Source organism: Ursus maritimus, unplaced genomic scaffold (assembly GCF_017311325.1).
Source record: "Ursus maritimus isolate PB19 unplaced genomic scaffold, ASM1731132v1 scaffold_22, whole genome shotgun sequence".
Classification (NCBI taxonomy): Eukaryota; Metazoa; Chordata; class Mammalia; order Carnivora; family Ursidae; genus Ursus; species Ursus maritimus.
The window spans coordinates 33081825-33106899 of NW_024424675.1; the positions used below are offsets into that span (position 1 = coordinate 33081825).

General features: G+C 54.2%; 2 protein-coding genes across 3 annotated transcripts; one reads left to right on the plus strand and one right to left on the minus strand.

Annotated features, from left to right (window-relative positions):
• Window positions 1-10: 10 nt before the first annotated feature.
• On the minus strand, window positions 11-12308 carry MATN4 (matrilin 4). Its single transcript, XM_040638390.1, has 11 exons — window positions 12037-12308; window positions 9574-9687; window positions 8298-8867; window positions 7451-7573; window positions 5565-5687; window positions 5350-5472; window positions 5134-5256; window positions 3422-3835; window positions 3158-3310; window positions 428-535; window positions 11-341 (listed from the first exon to the last, which is right to left on the minus strand). Exons 2-11 carry the CDS (start codon window positions 9650-9652, stop codon window positions 283-285), a joined length of 1875 nt encoding a protein of 624 aa, XP_040494324.1. The 5' UTR covers window positions 9653-9687; window positions 12037-12308; the 3' UTR covers window positions 11-282.
• RBPJL (recombination signal binding protein for immunoglobulin kappa J region like) lies at window positions 11753-20334 on the plus strand. Of its 2 annotated transcripts, none has more exons than XM_040638392.1 (11): window positions 11753-12113; window positions 13382-13507; window positions 14684-14754; window positions 14926-15041; window positions 15302-15476; window positions 17560-17697; window positions 18098-18207; window positions 18500-18652; window positions 19345-19500; window positions 19614-19727; window positions 19806-20334. In XM_040638392.1, the coding sequence occupies exons 1-11, from the start codon at window positions 11917-11919 to the stop codon at window positions 20235-20237; spliced, it is 1788 nt and encodes a 595-aa protein (XP_040494326.1). In that variant the 5' UTR covers window positions 11753-11916; the 3' UTR covers window positions 20238-20334. The 2 variants fall into 2 exon arrangements, with proteins under 2 accessions (XP_040494326.1, XP_040494325.1); XM_040638391.1 differs by having other exon boundaries at window positions 19614-19717; window positions 19806-20213.
• The last annotated feature ends 4741 nt before the right edge of the window (window positions 20335-25075 follow it).

Sequence of the window (25075 nt, forward strand, 5' to 3'; positions counted from 1 at the left end):
TTTTTTTTTTTTTAAGAAAACAAAAAGGAAATCCAACAACGAACTGAGCGCAGCACGCAGCGAGGGCGTGCGGACCTAGTGCGCCCCTCAGTCCCCCGCAGTCCGGCTTCTGGTCCAGGCGAGGCCAGCAGGAGCGCAGCGCTGGGAACCCGCCAGCGCCCCCTCCCGACAGCCCAAGTCCTCGGGGGCCCCGGTGCTGCCGGGCCCCGGCGCCCCGACCGCGCACCGAGGGCACAGTCGGCGGGGCCGCGTCCCTGCCCGGCTCCCGGCCACCGGCGGCCCTCACTTCTGGGTGGCCAGCTGGTTCTCCAGATCCTCCAAGCGCGCCGTCAGCTGGGCCAGTGAGCTTCAGGTTAAGGAAGCCGCTGGGGGTCTCGGGGGTTCCTACACCTCCCCTCCAGCCCGGGCCCTCGACCCCAAAGGATATGGTTCTCCGTCAGCGTCTCGAGCGCCCCCAGCGTGCGGCCCTGGAACTCCACGAGGCTTTCGCACTCGCACGGGCTTCGAAGCTCTGTACCCGCGCCGATGCCCTCCTCTGCCGGCCGGGCACAGAGAGTCAGGGCAATGAGAAGGTGCAGGAGGACGAGCCGACCCTGGCAAGGCCCTCCGATACACCTCCACCCGCCTGTGGCTGAGTATGTGGGCTTCGGTCAAACAGACCTAGGATGAATACTAGCTAGGGAGCTGTGAGATACTGCAAACGTCACTCAACCTTTCCCAGCCTGAGTTTCCTTGTCTGTAAAAATGGATACAATGAGAAAACCTATTCATTGGGTAGTGCTGAGGATTCTATGGGGGGGGGGGGGGCGTGTGTGCGTGTACACATCTTAGAAGAGTATTTCTCAAACCTTAATGCTCATTGGAATCACCTGATCTTGTTAAAATACAGATTCTGATTCTGAATGGTGAAGGAGCCGAAACTCCACGTTTCTGATAAGCTACGGAATGATGCTGACGCCGCTGGTCTGCGGACCACACTTTGAGTAGCAAGCGTCCAAATGACAGCAGCACTCTCCAAATGAAACTTCATGCAGCGATGGGAATATTCTGTTTCTGGTCTGTCTAGTGCCATACCCACAAGCCACATGCGGATAGTTAACATTTGAAATGTGCCTAATTCATCGAAGAACTAAACTTTTAACCTTTTTAAGTAATTTAAATTAAGTGGGCACATGTAGCTGGTGATTACCTTATTAGAGAGGGAAGAGCTACTGTATTGCCTGGCTCAAGTAGACACCTTATTATGTATTTCCATCAGACCAGCAGTTCTCAAAGTGTGGTCCCTGGACCAGCACCAGCAGCATCACCTAGAAATGCAGATGATCAGACGCCACCTCAGACCTACTGAATCAGAAACTCAGGGGTTGGAGCCCAGCAAATGGTGTTGTAACGAAGCCTCCAGGTGAAACTGATGCACCCTGATGTCTAAAAACCACTGATCCAAGTCTATCTCTAAACACATTCCAACATTTCTGGAATCAAAATATGTGCCTTACAATTAAATTTGGCACCGATTTTTGCTTAGCAGTATATAAAATAATGGAGAGTCTTACAATGGGTGGTATCTCAGATTCACCAGAATTTTGTAAACGTGTGCCCTTTTCCATATAACAGCACAATGCCTGGTGCCTGGCCTTCACAAAAGAGTTGCTCTTATGATTTAAGAGTGATTTCTCATTCTCATTGGACCCTTAGGAAATTGCTATATGATATGTCATCAGTGGTCTTGATAACAGTCCTGCAAGGACTCCTAACGTCACAGCTGGGGACCAAGTGCCGAAAAAGGGGAAAGAGCTGCCCAAGGTCATACAGCCGATTGGTGAAGAGCCTCAACCACAGAACCCAGGTTTCTCTTAGAATTTTAGAGCTGCAAGCAAGCTTGGCCAGCCAGCGCCCTCCCCTGTTACAGAAAAGGAAAGTTATGGCCTTAGGGGTGGAGGTTAAGTGACTTGCCCAAAGTCACCCTGCAGGGGACATAAGAGTCAGGACAGGAAGGGTCCTGACAGAGCAGCTAATCCAGTGCCTCCACAATACCCTAGCTAATTATTAGGGTTAGCCTGGAGAAACAGAGAGGGAGAGAGATGGGTAGGTGTGTACGTGTATGTATGTATATGCACATACATACACCTATGTGCATATATGTATGCGTATATACGTATATGTATACACACACCTGTAGGTATATATGCATGTGTATATACATGTATGTATAGGTGTGTATGTGTATGTATGTATATGTATACATACACCTGTGTATATATGTCTGTGTATATACGTATATGTATACACACACCTGTGGGTATATATGTATGTGTATATACATATATGTATAGGTGTGTATGTGTATGTATGTATATGTATACATACACCTGTGTATATATGTCTGTGTATATACATATATGTATACACACACACATATATTTTAAAACTATTTTTTGAAACTACAGATTCTCGAGGCCAGCCCAGCTCTACTGAACCTAGCTCTGGAGGGGCCTGGTAATGTGAAAGAGTCACATCTCCGGCCTGGGTTAGAGTCAAAAGACTCTGTGGTAAAAATTATGCCCGAGAAGTTCCCTATATGACCTACAAAGTACAGTACACAGGTCCAACAGCCCGCTTCTCCTCCGCAGATAGACTCGGTCCCTTCCTCCTCAACTGAGCACCAGATGCAGTTGATGGATTGAATTTATGGGCGATGTTGAAAAAAAAAAAAAACTACATGCCTTTGCGAACTTGGAACACTCTCAGTCCTGCCACTTTGCCAGGTCTGTGTAGTTGAATTCCAACACGTTAAAGGAATATGTGATGTGACTCTGCTAGCAAGGAGTCTGGCGTGCCTTTGAAAAAGTTTCCTCCAATTACTGTGAACACCGACTAATGTGCGGGGCAGGTAGCCAGTCCAGTCTAGTGCTTAACTCTGACGTCCTTGGGAGTCACCCGAGGGTCTTGTTAAAGTACAAAATCGGGTTCATTGGGGCTGGAGAGCTCTGGAAATGCAGTGCTAACGAGCCACCAGGTGACCGCTCTGCCGCTGGTCCAGGGACCCCACTTGGAGTAACAGGGCTCTGTCTAGAGAGTCCCACCCCCGGCTCTAACTCTACCAAGGGGTTCGGGTTGGATAGGAGGCTGGGCACTGAGTGAAGTCGGATGCGCTCACCAGGGCAGATGCTGCCTCTGAGGTTGTCCAGCAGGTGCGTCATGGTGTCAAAGTCAGGGGAGTAGGACACATGCAGCTCCGCCGGCTCGGAGGCGATCTGGCGCAGCTCCTCTTCCACCGCCTTGCCCACGCCCACAGCGTACATGACGATGCCTACAAGGCCGGCGGGGTGGGGGGGGGACAAAGGGGGCGCCCCAGGCCTCAGTTAGGATCCCCCCCACGTCCAACCCAACTCCAGGCCACTCCGTCCTGCGCCAAGCCCACCTTCCTCCTTGGCGCGCGCGGCCCACACCGAGATGTCATCCTGGGAGCGGCCGTCAGTGAAGACCAGGCCCACGCGAGGCACGTTGAGGGCGCGGGGCCGTGCGCCCTGCGCCTCGGAGAAGCTGTGCTCCACCATGTGGCGCAGTGCCAGCCCTGTCATGGTACCGCGCTCCATGTATTCCACGGCCAGGACCGCCTGCTTGACCTCGGCCGCGGTGCCGTAGCGGCCCAGCGGGAACTCGGTGCGCACGCGGCTCGAGAACTGCACCAGCCCCACGCGCGTGCCCTCGGGGGACACGTCCAGGAAGTCCACGATCTGGTTCACAAAGCGCTTCACCAGCTCGAAATTCTGCGGGCGCACGCTCTTGGAGCCATCGACAAGCAGAACCAGGTCCACGTGGCCTTCCCGGCACCCTAGCAGGGAGAAGAGCTTAGATTGGGGGCCAGATGCCGGGCTGGCAGCAGCCATCTACCCACCTGGTCATTCACAAACATTTACTACATAACAGGTACGATGTATGAAGTCCTTCCTGTGCCAGGAATTGTACTAGATAATAATAGTAGTAATAATAAATTAATAAAACTTAATAACAATAAATTTATCAACAACAATAAATACTGAAAAAAATATGTTGTTAATATATAAACAATCACAATAATAAATAAAAACTAAAACATTATTATTTGACAGCTTACCATGTGCCAGGTACTGGGCTAGGTGCTTCATATATTTTTTTTCAGTCCTCCCAATAATCTTGGGTACTATCCCCATTTTTTAAATTATGTTCAGTTAGCCACTGTATCCCCATTTTACATAACCTTAGGTTCTGAAGGTCATTTGCTCCAGACTCCATAGCTAATAGTGGCTGAGCAGGATTTGCAGCCAGGTCTGTCTGACCCCAAAACCCATGCTCCTGAATCACTCTACAATGTTACCTTCCTGTTCTGAATCAGGGACTTCGCTAGGCCCTGAAGGGGGTTGAACAATAAACGAACAGGACCCTGATCCTAAGGAAATCAGGACATAACAGAGCAGTCAGACATGCCCTATGCTGCAGCCTGGGAAAGTGCTAGAAGAGAGGGGCATATAGGGAGGCCAAGGTAGAAATAATTCACTCTTCCTGGAGTTGGGGAGGAAGGTTGCACGGATGAGCCCCTTCAGCATGAGCAGATGTGCTAGGCAATCTGCTGACGAGGTTGGCTGAGATGAGGTGAGCCAGTGGTTTCAAGATTTTGAATACACCCCACAGTAACAATAATAATACAATATGACACACTTCTGATGCTCACATATAATTAAATTTCATGAAACAATTCCTACGCTTTCCACATGCAGTAAGCTCTATTTTCTCCTTTTTAAAAAAAACTAATTTGATTTCATTATCCACGAATGTGGCTGCACCCACCATCTGAAAAACTCACGGGTAAAGCATCTGAACTCTGGGGTAGGCACTGGCAAGCCCAGGACACTCTCGAGCAAGGCAGAAATAGGATCAAATGTATACTTTTGATTAACCTGGGCAGCAGGGTAGAGGATTGAGGGGAAAGAGATGGAGGCAGGACAGGGCACGCCCTTCACCCCCCACCCCACCATCTCCAACACACACACATTCACAGCACACCCTTGGGCCACAGCAAGGGCAGAATTGGGGATGCTCAGAATGTGGGCAGTGGGGCGGGGCAGACGGAACACCCTCCCACCCGTCACTCACGGTTGCAGCTCTTGCCATCTGCCTGGAGTTGCTGGCCCTCGGGGCACAGGCAGCGGTAAGAGAGGCCCTCACTCACACACTGGAACTCACATCCATGGTCTACACCATTGCAAAGGTCCCGGGCTTCAAGGAGAGACAAGACAGGATGAGTCAGGGTGGACTCTGCCAGCCAAGATCCCTTGCCCCTCTGCACAAATACAAGAGACGGCTCCTCACCCTGACAGCTCCTCCCATCGGGCAGCAAGTCGTGGCCCTCTCTGCAGTAGCACCGTGGCCCAGCGAAGGTGCTAACACACTCATGCTGGCAGCTGTGGTTCCCAAAGCTGCAGTGGTCAATGGCTGGTGGGAAGGAAGAGAGACAGCAAGGTGTCGCTTCTGATTAGAGCCATCAGGGACCTCAGTCCAGGATGCAAGTGGTGGGGCTCGCTTACCCCTGCAGCTTCTCTGGTCCTGCTGGAGTACAAAGCCAGCTCGGCAGCGACAAAAATAGGAGCCTGGGGAGCTGATGCAGTGGTGCTCACAGCCATGGGTCCCTTCAGCGCACAGGTCAATGGCTGGGGAAGAGGTGAGGTCAGCATATGCCCGGGTGGGGCTGCACTTCTCAGCCCCAAAAGAACACTCGTCTGAGGAACTTTTTAAAAAATACCCATGCCTGGGCCCCAATCCCCCAAGATCCAGACTTAATTAGTCTAGGGTGGTACCCAGGCATCTCTGATTTCTGTAAGCACAGGCCTCCTTTCTAGTGGGCCAGTGGCTCTCCCGACTCAAGGCCCAGCTGCATCCCAACATGCCCGTTACTAAGCCAGGCATAAGAGCAAGAAACCACAGCTGTAGAAGACAGGGCCCCTGCCCTCAACCTGCTGCCTGACACAGAGTACGACCAGGCTCTGCCACTCTACCTACTGAGCCTCTATTTCCCCGTCTGCAAAATGGGAATATACTGGAGGAGTGTGCTTGCTATTTACGACGTCCTTCCAAGGAGAGTGAACTATTGCCTGCTGAGTATCTTGAGGGTTTAGATGTGCAAAGACAGCCCAGAGCTGAGCTGGAAAATACGGACCGGAGAGATGTAGATTGCCCTGAACGAAAAAAGTGAGAATTTGGGGTTCCTAGAAGAGAGATGGGAGAGGAGAAAGAACAAGAGGATAGTGTGAGCATGAGTACCTGTGTGGGCTGAGGTTGCCAGTGAAAAATCACTTGTGACGGGGTGACAAGACTTCAGGGATCAAGGGTGTCTAATATTCTATTATTAATCACAGGTGTTTCTTTTGTGTGTATATGTTGGACTTTACTTAGAGGTAACACACACCTCTGTCCACTTCCATCTTTAGTAAAATGGACATACGCACGACTTCCATATACACACACATGCCCTTGTGTGCACAAGTGTGCAAACCAAGGAAGAGGCTGATTTGCATGCATAGAACAAGAACAGCACGTGTGGGTTGAGAAATTGAGCGAGGACCCATAAACGGAATGAATTCAGTAGAAGCTCAGAGCGAGAGCTGACCATAGAATGTAAGCACTTGGGGAATTCCCAGAGATGTGCTGGAGAGATTCAAATGTTCAGAGGTCATCACATGAGGCTTCAAGCCAGCCTTTGCTAAGTTCTAGAAACAAGAAGACCCCAGCTGACATCTGCATTATTGGGAACACATGACTTCTCTTCCCCAGTTGTTGTGAGATTGAGAGATGATGAATGGAAACCTTCAAGTGCATTGTCCAATACTAAATCAGGGCTCCACGGATGGTAGCTGCTGTCATGATCAAAGGATTGGACACACATACACACGAAAAAGCAAATCCCAATTGTATAAGGGAGGCATAGTGTGCCATAGCTTTTCAGAAGGCAAAAATGAAGAACCAGGCCTTGAAGCATTTGCAGAGAGAAGCAGCAGGGGCAGCCCAGAAAGAGCTAAGATGCAGAAGCAGAAACAAGCAGTGTATATGGAGGGGAGGGGAGAGGTATGGAGACCCTAACCGAAGACCCCAACAATGAGTGTCTGAGTAACAGAAACAGTAAGAAGATATGCATGTGAGAATTCACAAACAAATTGGGGAAGCATATAGGAGCCAGGTAGGAGACAAGCCTGAAATAAGAGAGACAATGATGTAGAAAGCATACTTAACCGTGGGGTCAAGATTTCACCAAGGAATTGCGTGGCCGCAGGAAATATGTTCCCTTTCTTAGACCCATAAAGCAAGGGCGCTGAACTTTTACTTCTAAAAGCCCTTCCAGATTTATCCGTCTGATGATGGGGGAATGGGGAGCCACAGAAGACTCAGGAGCAGTGAGCAGGGCAGGGACAGCTCTCACCCAAACAGCTCTTGTTATCTGCAGCTAGCTGGTAGCCGGGGTTGCAGGCACAGTGGAACGTGCCCGGGGCGCTGACACATTGGTGCTGGCAGCCGTGTCCCCCCTCAGCACACAGGTCCTTTCCTGAGGACACACAAGAATAGGATCGAGGGACAGATGGGCAGAACCCTCCAACAAGAAGAGGCTGGGTGGGGTCAGGGGCGGGCACCAAGCTCAAGTACAGCTCTAGATGGGTCAAGCCTCATTTGAGAGGGCCAATCCAGGTGGGAGGGCTTAGGGAAAGAAGTGGGCCTGAGTAGCTCCTATGAATAGGCTCAGAAGGGGTCACCGGGCTAGATGCGTCAATGGGATAGGGCAGGACTGCACAAGGGGTAAGGTAGAGGAGGCGGAGAGGTACTAAATCAAGGTGGGTGAAATAATTCAAGGTGTGACTAGAACAGACCTGCGGCTTTGTGGGAGGAACTAAAATGAGAGTGGGCGGGGACATGCCCCGTGGGCGGGACATACTCTTCCGGGTGGACGATTGCTCTCAGCTTTGAAAGGCGGTGCTTTTAGTGCCGAGGGGCGATTTTGCAGTTTGGCCTTAGGCCTGTGGTAAACCACAATAGCTCATCCGGGTGAGCAGGCACGAGAAATGTTGCTTCTTGCGGGCGAAGCCTAAGCAAAAGTGGGCAGAGCTGGAATTTGACACAGCCTGCGGTAGCCCAGTGCCGCGCAACCATCTGGTGGGCGGGGCTAACGCCGGAGTGGGCGGTGCCTCCCCGCAGCTGCTGGTATTTATGTGATGGGTCGGGGCATCTAAGCGGCTGAGGAGTTCGCGCCTCGCTCTAGCGCTCTGCTAACTCACCACACAGCCGGCCCTGGAACTGCAGGCCAAACTCCTGGATGAGATCGAAGGACTCAACGAGGAAGACGTGCTCGTCCAGCGGGGGAGACGCCATGGCCCGCAGGGAGCCCACGTCGGCGCGCTGCACCCCCACTGCGTAGATCTCGATGCCGCGGGCGCGCGCCTGCGCCGCCACCTCAGCCACGCGATCCTGGGGCCGCCCGTCGGTCACGATGACAGCGATGCGCGGCACGCGCGCCTCCGGGGGGCGTGCGCCCTCGGCCACACTGAAGGCCACGTTCATGGCGTACTGGATTGCCAGCCCCGTCATGGTGCCCTGAGCTAGCGGCACCAGCGCGCGGATGGCGCGCTCCATATCCTCGCGGCGAGAGAAGGCGCCGAGCGGGAAGACGCTCTGCACTTGACTCGAGTACTGGATCACACCAACGCGCGTGGCATTGGGCCCCACGTCCAGGCCGCGGAGGAGGCCCACCAGGAACTGCCGCATGGTCTCGAACTCAAAGGGGCGCACGCTGCGCGAGCTGTCAATCACGAACACCAAATCCAGGGGCCCCGTCCGGCACCCGGGACCTTCGAGGAGATCAGGAAGGACTTTCCTAGGTCTGCAAAACCTCATCTGGGAGGAGATCCCCAGGGAAACCCAGGGCGAAATGGTGCTATCCCGGCGGTAACAGCGCCTAGCGCAGAATTAACCTAGCAAATGCGAGTTAGATACGTTCACTCCTCCAGCATTTGCTAAGGGCCTGGGCCAGACTTCCCCCAGTTCTCTATCCTACAGCTCTTAAGGCTATTCTGAGAAGGTATTCTCCAATTTGGGAGTGGGCGAAGGGATGTGGCAAACTCAAATGTCTACAGGGACCAGGCAGGCAACATGAATGAGTGAACTGGTTGGGTTAGGCTGGCGGGCACCTGTATCCCTCCTCCAGCCAAATGCTGCCCTGCAGCCATGTAGTCCCCAAGTTAACAGATCCTTGGATTTTTCAAGAGAGAAGTCCCAAACCAGGATTTGTATGTGAAGTGTCCTGATTTTTCAATTAACTTTTTAAAATTAAACACCAAATGGCAGTTTTGCATGACCTCAACTTTGTCACTTCTAAGCCACATCCTACAGATAAGGAAACTGAGTCCCAGAGAGGGGAAGCTGTGAACTAGAACCCCACCCCTTTATGATTTCAGAGCCTTTGCTTTTTCTCTCCCCAGCAGACCTAGCTGGCTGCAGACAGAGAACCAGCTTTTGCTCCCTTCCCCCTGTTGGTGAGGGCCAAGCCCCACTCACCTGCCAACTCGAGCTGGGTTTCCCAGGGCTGGAGAAGAAACAGCAACATGGGCAGTGGCCAGCAGAGAAGGCCCCTCATGGTGCTTGGGTGGCAGGGAACGGAAGTGTCGAAACCTGGAGAGTGCAAGGAAAAAAGCAAAGCAATAATATTTATGGAACTCTTATTCTGGGTTGTGGGCACTTGGAGGGGGAGAAGGATCATGGATTTATTTTACTAATCTCCCTACCTTTGTGTATGTTTGAAATTTGTCATAACAAAAAATATTGCATTACAGTGCTGGGAAATAGAAGGAATTCTACTTTGCAGAATTGCAGAATAGTAAATAAATAGAAGGTAGATGTACTCTCGCTGTCTCTCTCTGTCAAATAAATAAATAAATAAAATCTTTTAAAAAGCCAAAAACCTAAAAAGAAAAGAAAAAGCCCCCTAAAAGAAAAAAAAAAACAAAAAAATGAAAAAGAAAAAAGCCTTTCTAAATACCGAGCTTTTCATGCATTCGGACATTTAATCCTCTCGGCAGTTCTATGAGACTAAGACCGTTCCTGTTCCCATTGTACAGATGAGGAAACAGGCTCAGAGACGGTAAGCTCCGGTACCCAAAGTCGCTTGGCAAAAAAGTGGGTCGCCACGATACAGTCCTATGCTTAAGTGGTTCCAAAGACCAGCGGCGCGCTCCGTTCCTGGGAGAACCCCTGCAGACGAAAGCTGGTCATTCCCCACTCGGACCCCCTCCGCTCCTCACACAAGGGGCTTCTATGTGGCTGTCCTTCGAACACACAGGCGCGCGCCCACACGCACGCACATACTCAGACATGCACCGCCCAGCCTCGGGCCGCCGCGAGAGCCGCGCCCTTTCACGGGCGTCGGGGGTTGGGACCGGCCGCACGTAGGCCAAAGCCCACCACGCTGGTTTGGCGCCTCCACTTCCCTCCTGCTCTCAGGAGAGGCCGCCAGGGGGCGTCTTCCTGGGACTGGCTGCATTGGTTAGGTGGCCGTGGGAAGCCCACATCTGCCTAGCAGGTGCCCCTGCCCAGAGCAAACAGTGGCCGGGAGCCCGGAGGCCTTGGAGATAAGCCCGGGGCAGGATATATCCCGCACAAGGGCCAAGAAGCAGGGGCGCGCAGGGTTCGGGGGACAGCTGCATTGGATGCGCCCGGAGGGCGGTGAGTGAGGCCCGAGTGCGGCCATGGACCCTGTGCGGGCAACAGGTGAGCACTCACTCTCCCACTGCCCTTGACGACGCCCCTTGATAATCCCGAAGGATTCCCGTGTACAGATGGGAAAATTGAGGCCCAAGAAGGCTGCCCGCCGAGTTGCAAAGGAGCCTGCGACTAGAACCTGGGACCCCTGGCTCCCCTTCTCCCTTCTGGGCTGTCTGGCTGCCTAGCAACCTGGCGCCTAGGAGTCACTAAACCTCTTCTTATATTCACTCCCGCTGCTCTGTACCCCGCCCCACCCCCGCCCCATGCTGAAGCTGCGTTAGCCATTTTTCTGTTGCTTGTTTCTTGGCAGAGGGGACCAGCTGCCCTAATCCAACCGCAGCCCCTCTACCCCCCCCTCCCCCAATTCCATGAATGGGCCTATTCTGAGCAAGGTCGAGTGCCTGCAGCTCACTCACTCCAGGCGGCCTTTCCGACCCGGATCCTCTCCGCCCTCGCCTTTCAGGCCTGGTAGAAGAACAAAAATCCCTCTGGCAGGGCCCGTGGCAGGAGGCTGAGTAAGCCAGATGTGTCAGCTGCCGCTGGAATCAGGAGGGTGCAGAATGCCTTCCCCAGCTTGGGCCATAGCCAGGGCCAGCACCTCTGGGGAGCACCGGGGTCAAGACAGGGGCCTTTGCCACCTCCCGTTCTTTCCCACCTGCAGAAGCCTCTGGGCCCCCAAATCTTGATTAGGATTCCCCCTTATCCTGCTCTTGGCCTGAGCCAACGTCTGGCCTGGCACCCCACCGCCACCCCAGGAATCCTAGAAAGTCAAAATAGAGACTGCCTCAACGTCCATCACCTTCCCAACCCTCTCATTCCACGGAGGGAGAAACGAGGTCCAGAGACTAGTGTCTTGCCCAAGGTCACACGGCAACCTGGTGACACGTCTAACACTAGAGCCCTGAGCTCCTCTGAAGGGTTAATCCTCAAGTACAAAGATTCGGAAATGCCTGAGGGTGGGGATACAGGGCTCGAAAGGGAGGAGAGGTCTGTGAATAACTGACTGAAGTTGGCTGAAGAATAAACACCGTGGGGACGTTCTTGGAGGTTGGTTCCTCGAGGGAGGAGATTAGGGGGAAAGTCCCTCTCCCCGTGGTGGCCTTGTTGGTGGGGGCTCAACTTGGAAAGGACCCCACAGAAATGAAGATGGGCACTGCAAGTCAGACGGGGGTACCGTCCGTGATTAAATACGGTCGCCTGATCTGGCTTGACGCCTGCTCCCCCGCAGACCCCTTAGCGCCCCCAGGCCCTTTGACTCACCTGAGCCTGCCGGACAGCTCGGAGGCGCGGCCGCACAGCGGAGCCGACGGGCGGAGCCTCTCGGGCAATTGGACCAGGTAACGGCGCCGGCAGCGTGCCCGAGGTGGGGACTGCCAGGCAGCTGGAGCGAGCGGAGGCGGCGGCCGCATTTAACCCGGGGCTGACGGTGGGGAGGGGGAGCGCGGGCTGCGACCCCTCCCACCGGCAGGGAGCGATCCCCTTTCCTCCGAGGGCTGGGGCGGGGCCAGCGCGGCGCCCCTGCTCCGGCCACCCCGGGAGCCGGCGGCGCAAGCTGCGGGGTCGAAAAGCGGCTCCCAGCAGGAGGCTGGGCGGCTCCGCTCTCTGCCGCCGGAATGCGTCGGAAGCCTCCGAGGCCCTTCCCAGAGTAGAGCCCCAAGGGGCGGAGCGGAGCCTGGCTCCTGCCGCCGACTGCCTGGCCCCGCTTCCGAGGGCGCGGCCGGGCTCCTGCCCTCCGCTGCCCCCTCCAGGAGTGAGGAGAGGCCCGAGACTCTGGTCCTGCACGAAGGGTGAAGGGTTCGGAGGGGAAGACGCAGGGTTCCTGGCTCCCCGGGCCCCACCTGGTGGTCCCTCAAATCTCTGCCCTCGCGGACTCCTCCACAGGATCTCTGCGACTGCTTAAGTCTTGGGCCCACCCACCACCCTCGCTCCCCCAAACTCCCAGGCTCCTAGGCTCCGAGTGGCCCAGTCCCTTGATTATGGAGGCCCTGTTATCAAGGGAAGGAAAGTAGCGACAGTTTCAGGCCCCTTCTCTAGGGAGAAAGGGGATAAGGAGGGTTGTTTTGACCCTCCAAAGGACTCAAATATTCCCCCCAGGATCCTGGGCACACCGTTTGGGGGCGCTTCCATGTTTCCAGGCTTCTGAGGGCAGGCAAGAGAGCACTGTGGTCCAGGGGGTCCAGCAAAACTCTTCTCCCGGGCATCAAGATGTCATTGGGGTGGGCCCCCTCAAAGTTCAAGGAAACCATGCACCCTCACAGACTCACTCTCCATCCCAAGGCTGGCACAAGTGTGGCCTCTGTGCTGCTGAGGCCCCTCCCTAGTGCTTCAGGCTGCAGCGGGCAAGGCGCCAGACCTGCGGAGTGGTGCCTGGGTGGTCCCGGTGGGCTCTGTGCAGGCCTCATTGAGTACCTGGCAGCCTAAATATTTAACCCATGGCTTACACCCAAATCCCCTCTCTTGCCTAAGGCTTCCCCTCCCTGACCCTGAGTGGGGGAGGACTAAATTAGCCCCTTCCTCCCATTCATTTCATTCAACCTGCTTGTTGGGTTCCATGCTCCCCTTAACAATTACTGCTGCCCCGCCGCCGGCCTGCCCCCACTCCCAGGTCATCCCCAGAGCGCGCCGCGGTCCTGAGGGAAGGCGTGCGACAATGCCTGCAGCAACAGTGTGAGCGGACGGTGCGGATCCTGCATGCCAAGGTGGCCCAGAAGTCATACGGAAATGAGAAGCGGTAGGTGCCTCAGCGCCCCCTCCAAGCGGCCACCTTCCTCTCTATGCTTGCCTCCCAGTTCAGTGCCTTTTAGAAACCTGGGGAGGACTCAGGGCTCAACTCTTGGCCAATCAGAAACCTTTTTCCTCAGCCACCACTAGCCCCCACTTTGGAACCTCCCTGTGAATCTGCAGTCCCCACTCACTCACTGAGCCACCCATTAATTCCTTCTTCCATTCAACAACTACTTAGTAGACATTTGTCGGGTGCCAAGGTCTGGACAGCGCTGGGCCCTGGACGTACAGTTCCAGAAGACAGATACAGCCCCTGCTCTCAAGGCATCTTCACTGTAGTGGAGAAGAGGCAGACTACAAACTCCCCACAAATCAGTGAACAAGATCCTTCCAGATCGTGAGAAGAGCTAGCAGAGGGATAGAACAGCATAATGTGGCAGACATTGAAGCGGGGGCACTTTAGCTAGAAAGCTCAAGATGGTGGAGAGGCCTTTTAAGGAGGTGACATCTGAACTGAGACTTGAATGTGAAAGAGAAGCCAGACAAGAGAAAATCCAGAAGTGTGTTCCCATTAGAAAGAAAAGAAAATGCGCACACCTTGAGGCTGTAACCAGCTTGGCCTGTTCTGGTACAAAAGAAGTCAGAGGGGCTGGAATTAGAAAAGGAGAGGGATGCTGCAGGGGATAAGGTTGGAGAGATAAAGCAGGGTCCCATCATGTGAGGACTTTGGATTTAAACCACCGAAGGATTTTAGGAAGTCAAGTAACATGATTGACTCGTGGTTTTAAGAAAGGAAAAGATAGTGTGACTGCTTTGTGCAAAGCAGATTGGGGGTGCGGGGGGGGGGCGCGAAAGCAGAGAGAGCCGTGGGAAGGCTGGTGCTGCGTTCCAGGCAATGTGATGGCCGTTGGGATTAAGGTGGAGATGGTCAGAGACCGGTGGATTCTGGGTGTGTTTTGAATGTGGAGGAGACAGAACTGATTAATGGGTTGAGTGAAAGGAGTAATAAAGAAGGTTCAGGTGTTAATGGGGTCCACAGTCATGGAGAAGCCCTGGGAGGGCGGTGGGAAAGGTGGAGGAGCAACCCAGGATCTTGCCCCATTTATGCTGCCTTTGAAATGTCTAGAGACAGTCAAGTGGATTTGGACGTGCGAGTCCAGCCCTTGCTTGCATGTCTCCGCAGGTTCTTCTGCCCCCCGCCCTGTGTCTACCTCGCAGGTCCCGGCTGGAGGGTGAAGCCTGTGCAGGGCCAAGGTGAGGGCGGACTCCTGGGAGCTGCCGGACGCCTCCCTCTGCTGGGGGACGGCGCCTTGGGGCCTGAGAGCCGGGCGGGTCGCAGGCGCAGTCTCGCCGCGCCCTCTGGCGGCGAGAACTCAGCTTGCCTGCCACCTGAGTCCTTCCTGAGCCGCTCGCGTCCCTTTCCAGCCCATCAGGCAGGGGAAACCGGGCCCACGGTCTGCGGTTACATGGGACTGGACGGAGCGTCCGGCAGCACCGCCGAGACGCAAAAGTTGAATTTTGAAGAGCAGCCGGACTCCAGGGTGAGAGCGCACGGGACACGGTCCGATTCCGGCTCCCATCCTTGCCCCTGCCTCGGCGAGGAGGGCTCCTTTACACCCACCCCACCCCCGCAGAAGCCAAGAGACGGGTAGAGAGGCGGGGGGGGTACCGGGGTTCTGCCTCGAGGGTGAGCCCGGGAGCTGGGATCGTGCTGCTTCACGTCACGTCTGATGGGGCAGACGTCAGAGAACTGGTGGCGGAGGGCCGGGATGAGATGGCCCCGTGCCCGCGCACCCCGTAGGAATTCGGTTGCGCCAAGACCCTGTACATCTCGGACGCAGACAAGAGGAAGCACTTCCGGCTGGTGCTGCGGCTGGTGCACCGAGGGGGCCGAGAGCTGGGCACCTTCCACAGCCGCCTCATCAAGGTCATCTCGAAGCCCTCGCAGAAGAAGCAGTCGCTGAAAAACACCGACCGTGAGCCGGGCGGGGCGTGAGCGCCAGGCGGGGCGGGGAGGTGCCACCTGGTCTGCAGCTGCAGACTGGGGAGGGCGGAGGCCTAGGCTGGAGGGGTGGGGCCAGAGTGGGAGAGGTGGAGTCTGAGCCGAGAGAGGGGCGGGGTCTGGGTGAGCCGGGGAGGCTGAGGTCGGAGAATGAGAAACCGGCAAAGCGAGAGCAGAGGGGAAAGGGGACCGACCCCAGACACAGGGAAGGGGGGCGGGAGACGGCGTCCAGAGCAGACAAAAATGGCCAGCGGGTGCTGAGCTAAAGAAATTAAAAGTGACAATAAAAGGGTAGCGGAAATTTAGTCAAAAATACCTAGTCAAGGGGCGCCTGGGTGGCGCAGTCGTTGGGCGTCTGCCTTCGTCTCAGGGCGTGATCCCGGCGTTGCGGGATCGAGTTCCGCTTCGGGCTCCTCCGCTGGGAGCCTGCTTCTTCCTCTCCCACTCCCCTGCTGTGTTCCCTCTCTCGCTTGCTGTCTCTCTGTCAGATTTAAAGATTCTGGATAGAATCTTAAAAAAAAAAAAAAAAAAAAAAACCTAGTCAGTGCCCGATGTAGGCCCGGCTCTGTGCTAGCGGCTGTCCTAAGTAAGGACAAGTGTTTGTTCTGGAGTAACCCACAGCCTAGCAGGGGGGGAAGGACACACATCGCTTATCAAAGAGACAGTTTGAAATCAGTACCGCCCTGGGTGCCAAGTGACAAATCCCGGGGCTGGGGGCTTTGAGAAGTGGGGGATGGGGCCTGAATAACAATGATGACATCACCACTACGCTGGCGGGAAGGTGGGGGAAGACCTAGGGGAAGGTGGAGCTTTCCTGGTAACTGGAGTCATCCTATTTGATGTTCATTCATCATGTCCCTCTGAAGTCGGTACTATCATTGTTTGTAAGTCAGGGATGAGGAAAATGAGGTCTGGAACCTTCACCCATTCACTTACTGAACTGTTGGAGCCTATGGCAATCCAGGTGACTTGGCTAAGACTGCCCAGCTAGGGAGAGACCCAGCAGGATTTGAACTTGAGTCAGTGTGACTCCAGAGCCCAGCTCCTACCCCCACATCGTACTTACCTAACTGTCCATTAAACACCCCGTAGAACGTCTCAGACCCAGGCAGCGCTCTGTCTGGCCCTTGGTATGAGTAAGTGCCATAGGGTGATGGTTAGCGGTGCAGATTCTGAAGCCAGGTGGCCTGGGTTTGAATCCTGACTCTGCTACTCACTGGCCTTGTGATGTGGAACAAGTTGCTGTCTTCAATAGAGATAATATCTGCTCCAGAGCACTGTTGAGAGACTCAAATGAGCTAATACATGGAAAGCGTTTAAAACAGCACCTGACACGGAACAAATGTCAGCTGTCATCATTACCCAATGGATGGGAACTTGGACTAAGTATAAACTGAGCACCTACAGTATGCCTAGCCCTGGGGGGTGGGGCAGGGATGGGGCAGGGAGGGAGATGACCCTGTGCTTTCTCCCCAGGTGGTTAGAGCTCAGTCAGAAAATAAAACCATGGCTCTGAGGATGTGTGAAAGCTAGAAGAGATCAGTGTCAAGCCCTAGAAATATCACACTGCTGTTTCACACCACATGGTCCTTGCTCATGCAGGCCCTGAGCAGCTCCTACCTACTTCCTGCTCCCCAGCTGAGAGTTTAACCTTCTCCAGGAAGCCCTCCTTCACGCAGCCTTTACCACATCATTTTGAAATTTTATATTTATGTCTCTCCTCTCTGAGAATGTGAACTCCTTCAGAGCAAAACTGGGTCAAATTCACCCTTTGGTGCCCAGTACCCAGCACAGTGCCTGCCTGAAAGGAGGCACTTAGTGAATACTTGGTAATATTGTTTGTCCAACTGAAGGATGCTAGGCAGCAAAAAGGAGCTGGGCAAATTTCAAAAGCAGGACTACAGCAGGTACTAGGTATATGACCATGAAATAGGCCCAGTGTGTCTAAGGCAGTGAGCATATGACGGGACTGACACAGGGGACAGGGGACCAGAAATTGTCTGGCACGTGCAAGGAACCAAGCCAGGCTTGGGTGCTGATTTCACCTCCCCTCACAGTGTGCATATCCTCGGGCTCAAAGGTCTCTCTCTTCAACCGCCTGCGCTCCCAGACGGTGTCCACTCGCTACCTCTCTGTGGAGGATGGGGCCTTCGTGGCCAGTGCACGGCAGTGGGCTGCCGTCACGCTCCACCTGGGTAACCACAGCAGCAGCCCCCGGGCTGGGCGCTTCGCATGCATGAGTTCATCTCACCTTCACTATAACCCCTCGAGAAAAGTAAACTTTGCCCACAGAATTGAGGCTTGCCCAAAAGTCCCAGTGAGTCTGTGACTAGTCCAAACCATTCTGGCACCAATGTCCAGCTCTCTCCCCTCATCTCAAACCCCATCCACCCCAGGAGCAAACATTTTCAAGGATGGCCACAGGTGACCCTCCAGGATGAGACCCTTCAGCCTCAGCTGCCTCCCTGCATGCCGACCTTACCCACAGGACCCATGTGTGATGTGGGGTGGGGCCAGAGGCAAGGAGGGCAGGGTTGGGTCAGAAGCTTGGAACCTCTGAAACCTTCCTTCCTTCCCTTCCCTCTTTCACCCCAGCTGATGAACACTGTTCCCAGGGGGACTTCCCGCCTCGAGAGGGCTATGTCCGCTATGGCTCCCTAGTGCAACTTGTCTGCACTGTCACAGGCATCACGCTACCTCCAATGGTATGAGAAGGGAGGACATACCTGGGGGGTGGGGAATCCCTGCAGATGCATGCAGAAGGTATGACCCACAAGGGCAGGGCTAGAGGCTGAGGGCCCCATTGGAAAGACACCTATTCTCACTCTGGCTACTTAGTGCTTTGTGGGACTGGAGGGAGGTTAAGGGTGGGCAGGGTGGGGGGAGGGGGGCAGAAACTGCCAGTGCCTACATGGCTATTGGATAGCAGAAAGCTAGCTGGGAGGGCAGCCTCTGGCCCCCCGGGCACCTTGCGGCCCTGCACCCCTTCTGCTCTAGATCATCCGCAAAGTAGCCAAACAGTGCGCACTCCTCGACGTGGATGAGCCCATCTCCCAACTGCACAAGTGCGCATTCCAGTTTCCTGGTGATCCTCCTGGAGTGGTTGGCACTTACCTGTGCCTGGCTACAGACAAAGTGGTGCAATTCCAGGTGAGGGGTGGGGTCTTGGCATCAAGCAGCCTAGAAAGCTAGAACACAGAGAACCACAGATCATAAGATCAGCAGCGGCAGCATGGCTGCTGCTTACGGGGCAATACTGCCTCCCGTGGAATGTTAGACCATCAGGCCAGAATCCGAGAATGAGGACAAACTAGTAATAATATTACGGAGCCATGCTCCTTCCCAAAGAATATTAGAGTCATTGAAAGTTTGGAGATAAGATTATAGAATGAAAATAAAAATAGCAATTAGTAATAGTATTGAGTATTATTGTGCAAAGAGCATTAGAATCATAAAATGGTAAGCCATAGAATTATAGAATGTGGAAAATTATGATGATGATGATGATTAAGCAGTACAACTCTCAAAAGAATATGGTCATAGAATGTTGAGATAAAATCATAACACGTAGAAAATAACATTATTATTGAGCAATATTTCCTCCCAATGTAGAATAGAATTGCACACTGTTAAAAAATAGCATTCTAGAATCCTAAGACAATAGACCTTTAGAAACCAGCTAGTTCAGCGAACTTATTTACCTCTGGGAACGTAAGGGTCTTGTCCAAGCTCACAGGGCAGGTAGAGCTCAGAGCCTAGGACTGGACCTCAGAATGCAGAGACTCAGGTGGTCCGCTGGCTCCCCCCTGCTGGTGGCCACCATCCCTTCGGTCTCCTCCCAGGCCTCCCCCTGCCCCAAGGAGGCAAATAGGGCGCTGCTCAACGACAGCTCTTGCTGGACCATCATCGGCACCGAGTCCGTGGAGTTCTCCTTCAGCACCAGCCTGGTGTGGACCCGGGAGCCGGTCACTCCAGTGCCCCTCATCAGCACCCTGGAGGTGAATCTGGGCGCAGGCGGGTGCAGGCGGGAGAGATCTCACTGTGGGTGTGGTGTAGGGGCTGGCGAGGGAGAGCAGCAGGCTCTGGGCCACCCGCTACCTCTCTCCCCCAGCTGAGCGGTGGGGGCGACGTGGCCACGCTGGAACTCCACGGTGAGAACTTCCACGCGGGGCTCAAGGTGTGGTTCGGGGACGTGGAGGCCGAAACCATGTACAGGTATGGGAGCGCCTCCCTTGGGCCCCGGGGGACTGGGCGGGTGCGCGTCATCGGCGTCATTGCAGCCCTAACCCCGGTGCCACCCCAGGAGCCCGCGGTCCCTGGTGTGCGTGGTGCCCGACATAGCCGCCTTCGGCAGCGACTGGCGCTGGCTGCGCACACCCATCACTGTGCCCGTGAGCCTGGTGCGCGCCGACGGCCTCTTCTACCCCAGCACCTTCTCCTTCACCTACACCCCGGAATACAGCGCGCGGCCTGGGCCCCCGGGCGCCCCCGAGCCCGCCGCGGACGCCGACGCGCTCCTCGAGAGCATCCACCACGAGTTCACGCGCACCAACTTCCACCTCTTCATCCAGACTTAGGTCCGCGCCCACGACTGGCCCCGGGCCGGTTTTCTGGGTCCCAGGCCCTGCCCCCTGCCCCTTTGCTGCAAAGTGAAGGCCAAAGCGTGGGTAGGGGGGAGGCTCTCACCATAGAAACTGTCACTCACTCGTCTTTATCCATCCAAGACGCGACCTGAGTGATGCTATGATGTCTGTGTCCAGACAGGAGTGTGGCTCTCCCTGTGTTTGTCCGACTCTCTTTTTAAATCAAGCAATCAATCTCTCTCTTCTGCAGTAACTTTGCATGTCTCCCTACTTGTGTGTCCCTATCCCTCCAACTTGGTCTCTCCCTGTTTCTCTCCATGCCTCACTAGGATTTCACACACTCTTAGACGTCAAGTCTAGGGTGTTGACCCTCCATGCAGTTTTGTCTCCTCTTGCAGAGAAGACACCTAGTGTCACACACGTAGGCATGGAGCACGGGCCCCTGAGACATGCCCTGGACCATCGCGTCCTACGTGGAGTACTAGATCAGCCCTGCAATGCCAACTACCTAGAGCCCAAGATCCTGCCGACAGTACTGGCTCTTACCTAGGGCATCAGGGGCCACCTGGCACAGGTGCTTGCTGGAGAACCAGGTCCAATCCGCAGCACTGGATCCCACGGGAAGCACTGAGTCCCTCCTGGAGCATGAGGGGTCTGCCCTGGAGTACTGGCTTCCCCCTAGAACACAAAGACTGGCCCTTCCTCGTCCTCGCCATGGCCGGATCAGGCACACTACCCTTGCCTGTGTTTGCTGTCTGGCCTGTGGTTTTGGTGCCTGGGACAGAGGTCGGGTCTTGCCATCTTAACTGTCCACGCAGGCACTTCTCTTGCAGGCCCAGTGGGATGCAGTCTTGCAGGTCAGGGATTCCTCTATGCCAAGGCAGAGTCTGATCTGCATGCCCTACCTCCCCAAGGAGGGGATGCTCAGTGTGCTTCCCACCCCCCCCAACCTGATACACACACAGAAGGGACCACAAGTCCGATGGAACACAGAGCCTACCTTTTTGACTGTTTTTGGAGAAGGAATGGCGTTCAGAAGCAGCTAGCATCCCTGAGCTCCTGTTCCTGCCCCGGGGCCCACCTGTTGGCTCTAGGGATGAGTCACCCTACTAGCTATCCCCCCAATCCAAGCAAAGAGGCACCCAGGCCCAGGGGCAAACACAGGATACAAAACACAGGACAACTCCGGGCAGAAGTGCTGGGATCAGCTGGGCAAAAACCCAGCTGAGAGAGGAGCTGCTCTGCATGGGGCCTGGGGACTGAATCAGTCCATCCTGATCAACCCGCCCCTCCTCTGTCGAGTCTGTGCTTTACAGGGAAGCAGAAACACCAGGCAGGGTCCTGGCTCAGGCCGTTGGAACCAAGGATATAGATATACCATGGGTGCCAGAGACCTGTACCCGTCCCTGTGGTGCCCCATGGGGAGAACTGATCTGAAATGTGAGTTCGAGGCTCTCACCCCTCTTGGCCCTTCCTTGAATTCTGAGCAAGGGCCCATTTCCCAAAGGGAAGAGGTGGCCTTTGCTCTTTAAACTTCCTAAAGTCATCGGGAACCTCCTTCATCGGCCATCAGCGGGCTGAAACCCACTGTGGCAGGGAAGGAAAACTTGTTTAAGGGATCTCGTGGCCCCTGAGAAATGCAGGGGCCGAGGAATGCAGGCAACAAGTTGAATGGGAAACAGCCCCCACTCGAGTGCCCGCCTCAGGAGAGTTTGCTCTCACGGCCCCATGATGCTGTTGGAGCAGGAAGCCACTTGTAGGAGACTGAGTTGTACAGCATAGCACACAGGGCATTGGGGCACGAGGGCCCATCCAGCCCTGCCCTCAAGGACTTCCTCTGCCACTTCACAAGGCAGGAGTCCTGGAAGCCAAGATCCTGGGTTGGCCTGAGCACCCAGGCCCAGCCGTGCAGCTCTGTCTTCTTTTGCACTCCAGTCGGGGAACCGTAGGGCCCTGGGTCCCACCTGGGCACCCACGTGGAAGTCTGTGACCTCAGAGCCCCAGCCCTGGCCTGTCTTCTGCGTCCCAGCTGCTGTAATGTGTTTGGAGGTCCTCCTAGTCCCGAACCTGAATCCCTCTAACACCCAGTCCCCTCCCTGTCCACCCCCTCCCAGCAACGCACCCTCCATCCCCTTCCCTCACACCTCCCCATCACAGAGGCCGAAGGACTCCACCTCTCCACCTTGCCTCCTGCACTAGAATAGGCTTCCTTCTTTCCTCTCCCTCCACCTACTGCCCTGTTCTCCAAATCCAGCTCAAATGTCACCTGTTCCAAGATTTCCCCAGGGGACGACCAGTTAGCTACATACCTTATGGGGCCCAGTGCAAAACGAAAATGTATGGGGGGAAAAAAAAAGAAGAAGAAGGAAATGAAAATGTATGGCACCTTGCTCAAAAATTATTAAGAATTTCAAGACAGTGACACCAGAGCATAAAATCAAGACGGCCTTGAGTGACTGCACAATTCACATGCCCTGGCCACACCCCGTGTTCCTTAGAACTTCACTGGGACCATGTAATCACCCACCCTGGATCAAGGGGCTGTATGTACATGTCAATTGTCCCCTCTATTTCTGTGAGCTCATGGGGGAAGAGGCTCATGGCTGTGTCCTAGAGGGCGCATTAGCATACCTTGAGCTTTGAGTGGGGCTCCATAAATATCAAACGCCATGCATTGCATTGGCAATTTGCATATGGCAAGTGCAAAGTGAGACCAGCAGGTGGCACTGTTTCCCACCCAAGAATTAAGTTTTCATTTATTTCCCGTTCAAGAACTGTTAGGGTCTTAAAAGATAATCTTAACATTTTCACACTGTTGGGATCTGAACCCCAGGGCTGAGAGTCCTTGCTCTAGACCATATGTCCTCTTTGTTTTACAAAAGGGGAAACAGGTTCAGAGAGAAGGCCCATGAAGCTCCAAGAACAGGCTGATGGCAGAGCCTAATTTAAATCCTATACTCCTGACGCTATACCTGGGGCTCTGAGGTTCTCAGAGTGAGAATATAGACGAAACCTCGGTTCCAAAATCTCCTAGTTTACCAGCTCTCATGCTGCTTGAGGTTCCACCATGAACTAGCTAGTCTGCAGGCTGAAGCCTTGACCTTTGGGTTTCTCTCTCTTGTTTCTTTTAAGTGGGGTTTTCTCAAAGAGAAACTGCTATAACCACAGCGTGGGTAGAATTCTCAGACACCTTCCTCCCTGGGGAAGACTAGACTGCTGAGGGCACAGACCTTGAAGACAGCGAGGAAGGAAGGAAACAGCTTTAAGGGGAATGAAACCAATAAAATAATATCCACGAAGTTCTGAAAAAGTCATCCCTGACCATACTCACCAAATAAAGGTCCTCCAGGCAGGCTTGGCTCTCGTCCCAACCCAGGGGACAAAGGCAGGCGGGGCACTAGTGGCACAATAATGCTTTCAGGGGCCGAAACGGTAAACACCTGCTCCGGCTGGCTGCTGGCCCGAGGCAGGCAGAGTTCTAGGGGAAGGAAGAGCCTTGTGACCAAGTTCTGTATGGATTCACTGTGATTACAGAAGGCGGAAGTGGAGCCCACTCTGCAGGGCCCATCCCCAAGCCCCCATCTTGTTCAAAGCATCCTCCTCTCCTCCCCAGCCCTGTCTGGCGTCTAAAAGTGCACCATCAGGGCCTCGTCCTGGAGAGGGGTACCCTGGGCTTGGCTGATTTCGTCCTTCTCACACTGATTACTCGTATATACTTTCAGAGGGATCACCTTAAAACCAAGGGATACAGAGCAAATGGTCGTTTTTCAGACAGCAGCCATCTTGGACGCAAAGTTGTAGGTTGAAGCTGGGCAGGGTTTGGCAAGTTTCAAGTCACTTAACCTCTCTGTTCCTCAGTACCCCCTTCTGTAAAAGGGGAAGAGTTTGTTTCACAAGACATCACGAGGAATCAAATAACCAGAATATGTAAAGCACTTTCAGAGGCCTGGGCCCACTGTCACCATTTTATAGGGGACCCCGCTGCTTAGCCGGGTCTTCTGCTAAGGGTCTTCCAAAGCCATAATCAAGGTGCAAGCCAGGGCTGACAGGGCAGTGTGTCTGAGGTGAAGGGTCCTATTCCAAGCTCACTGTTGTTGGCAAAATTCATGTCCTTGTAGCTGCAGAACTCATGGGAGCTTGCTTTGTCAAGGCCAACAGGAGAACATCTCTCTTACAAGGAAGTTTCCACACCCTCTTATTCGTGCTTTCAAATGATTAAGCTTGGCCCACCCAGGGTAATCTCTCTTTTCACTATCTCAAAAAAAAAAACCAAACTAATTTGGGACTTCAATTATATCTGCAAAACCCCTTCGTCTTTCCTACCTAATGTAACCTAATCATAGAAGTGGTACCCATCACGTTCACAGGTCCTGCCCACGTTCAAGGGGAAGGAATATACAGGTGTCTACAACAGGGCGCAGAATTCTCAGGGGTCACCTTAGAATTCTGACTCTCCCACCCCCCAAAAGTACTTAACAAATTCTTGGCAAGGGGTATCTATTTGGCCTATAGGCCTCCCCATGCCCCGTGTAGGAATTGCCCCATACAGGGGTCCATGTTTCTCCTGCTTCAGGAAAATGGCAAGATCATGAACAAAATGGCTCAATATTGTCTAAAATCTACTTTGCATCTTGTGCCCAATTCTCAGATATAATATTATCCCAAGTTGCACTCAGAGTTAGTGCTCTCGGGAAATGAAGCCCTGTCCGGAGTCGACCAGCAGCCAGGCTAGCACTAACCAGCCTTTAAGACGGCTTCTAAGTGGTCTTGTCTCCCGAAGGCATTCCTGCCCTCCTGGAGTCTTCTTTCACAATGAATAGGGCTGACCTGTGTGACCAACAGGATACTTCGTGACAGTGTGTGACCCTAGCTTTAGCCGTAGAATGTATTGTATTTTCCACCTGGCTCTCTTGGCTCACTGTCTGGGAAAAGCCAGCCGCTATGTCATGAGGACACACAATTGGCCCTGAGGGTCCACATGGCAAGGAAC

What these genes read in the sequence shown, in the direction of transcription:
- MATN4 (XM_040638390.1), bottom strand. Translation starts at nt 9,652, where the DNA reads ATGAGGGGCCTTCTCTGCTGGCCACTGCCCATGTTGCTGTTTCTTCTC. An exon ending in AGATAACAAGAGCTGTTTGG is followed by an intron (nt 5,688 to 7,450) that starts GTGAGAGCTGTC and finishes CCTCTTCCCCAG; the next exon opens with CCATTGACCTGTGCGCTGAA. An exon ending in GGACCAGAGAAGCTGCAGGG is followed by an intron (nt 5,473 to 5,564) that starts GTAAGCGAGCCC and finishes CCTTCCCACCAG; the next exon opens with CCATTGACCACTGCAGCTTT.
- RBPJL (XM_040638392.1), top strand. Translation starts at nt 11,917, where the DNA reads ATGAAGATGGGCACTGCAAGTCAGACGGGGGTACCGTCCGTGATTAAA. An exon ending in TCATACGGAAATGAGAAGCG is followed by an intron (nt 13,508 to 14,683) that starts GTAGGTGCCTCA and finishes ATGTCTCCGCAG; the next exon opens with GTTCTTCTGCCCCCCGCCCT. An exon ending in CCCTCATCAGCACCCTGGAG is followed by an intron (nt 19,501 to 19,613) that starts GTGAATCTGGGC and finishes TCTCTCCCCCAG; the next exon opens with CTGAGCGGTGGGGGCGACGT.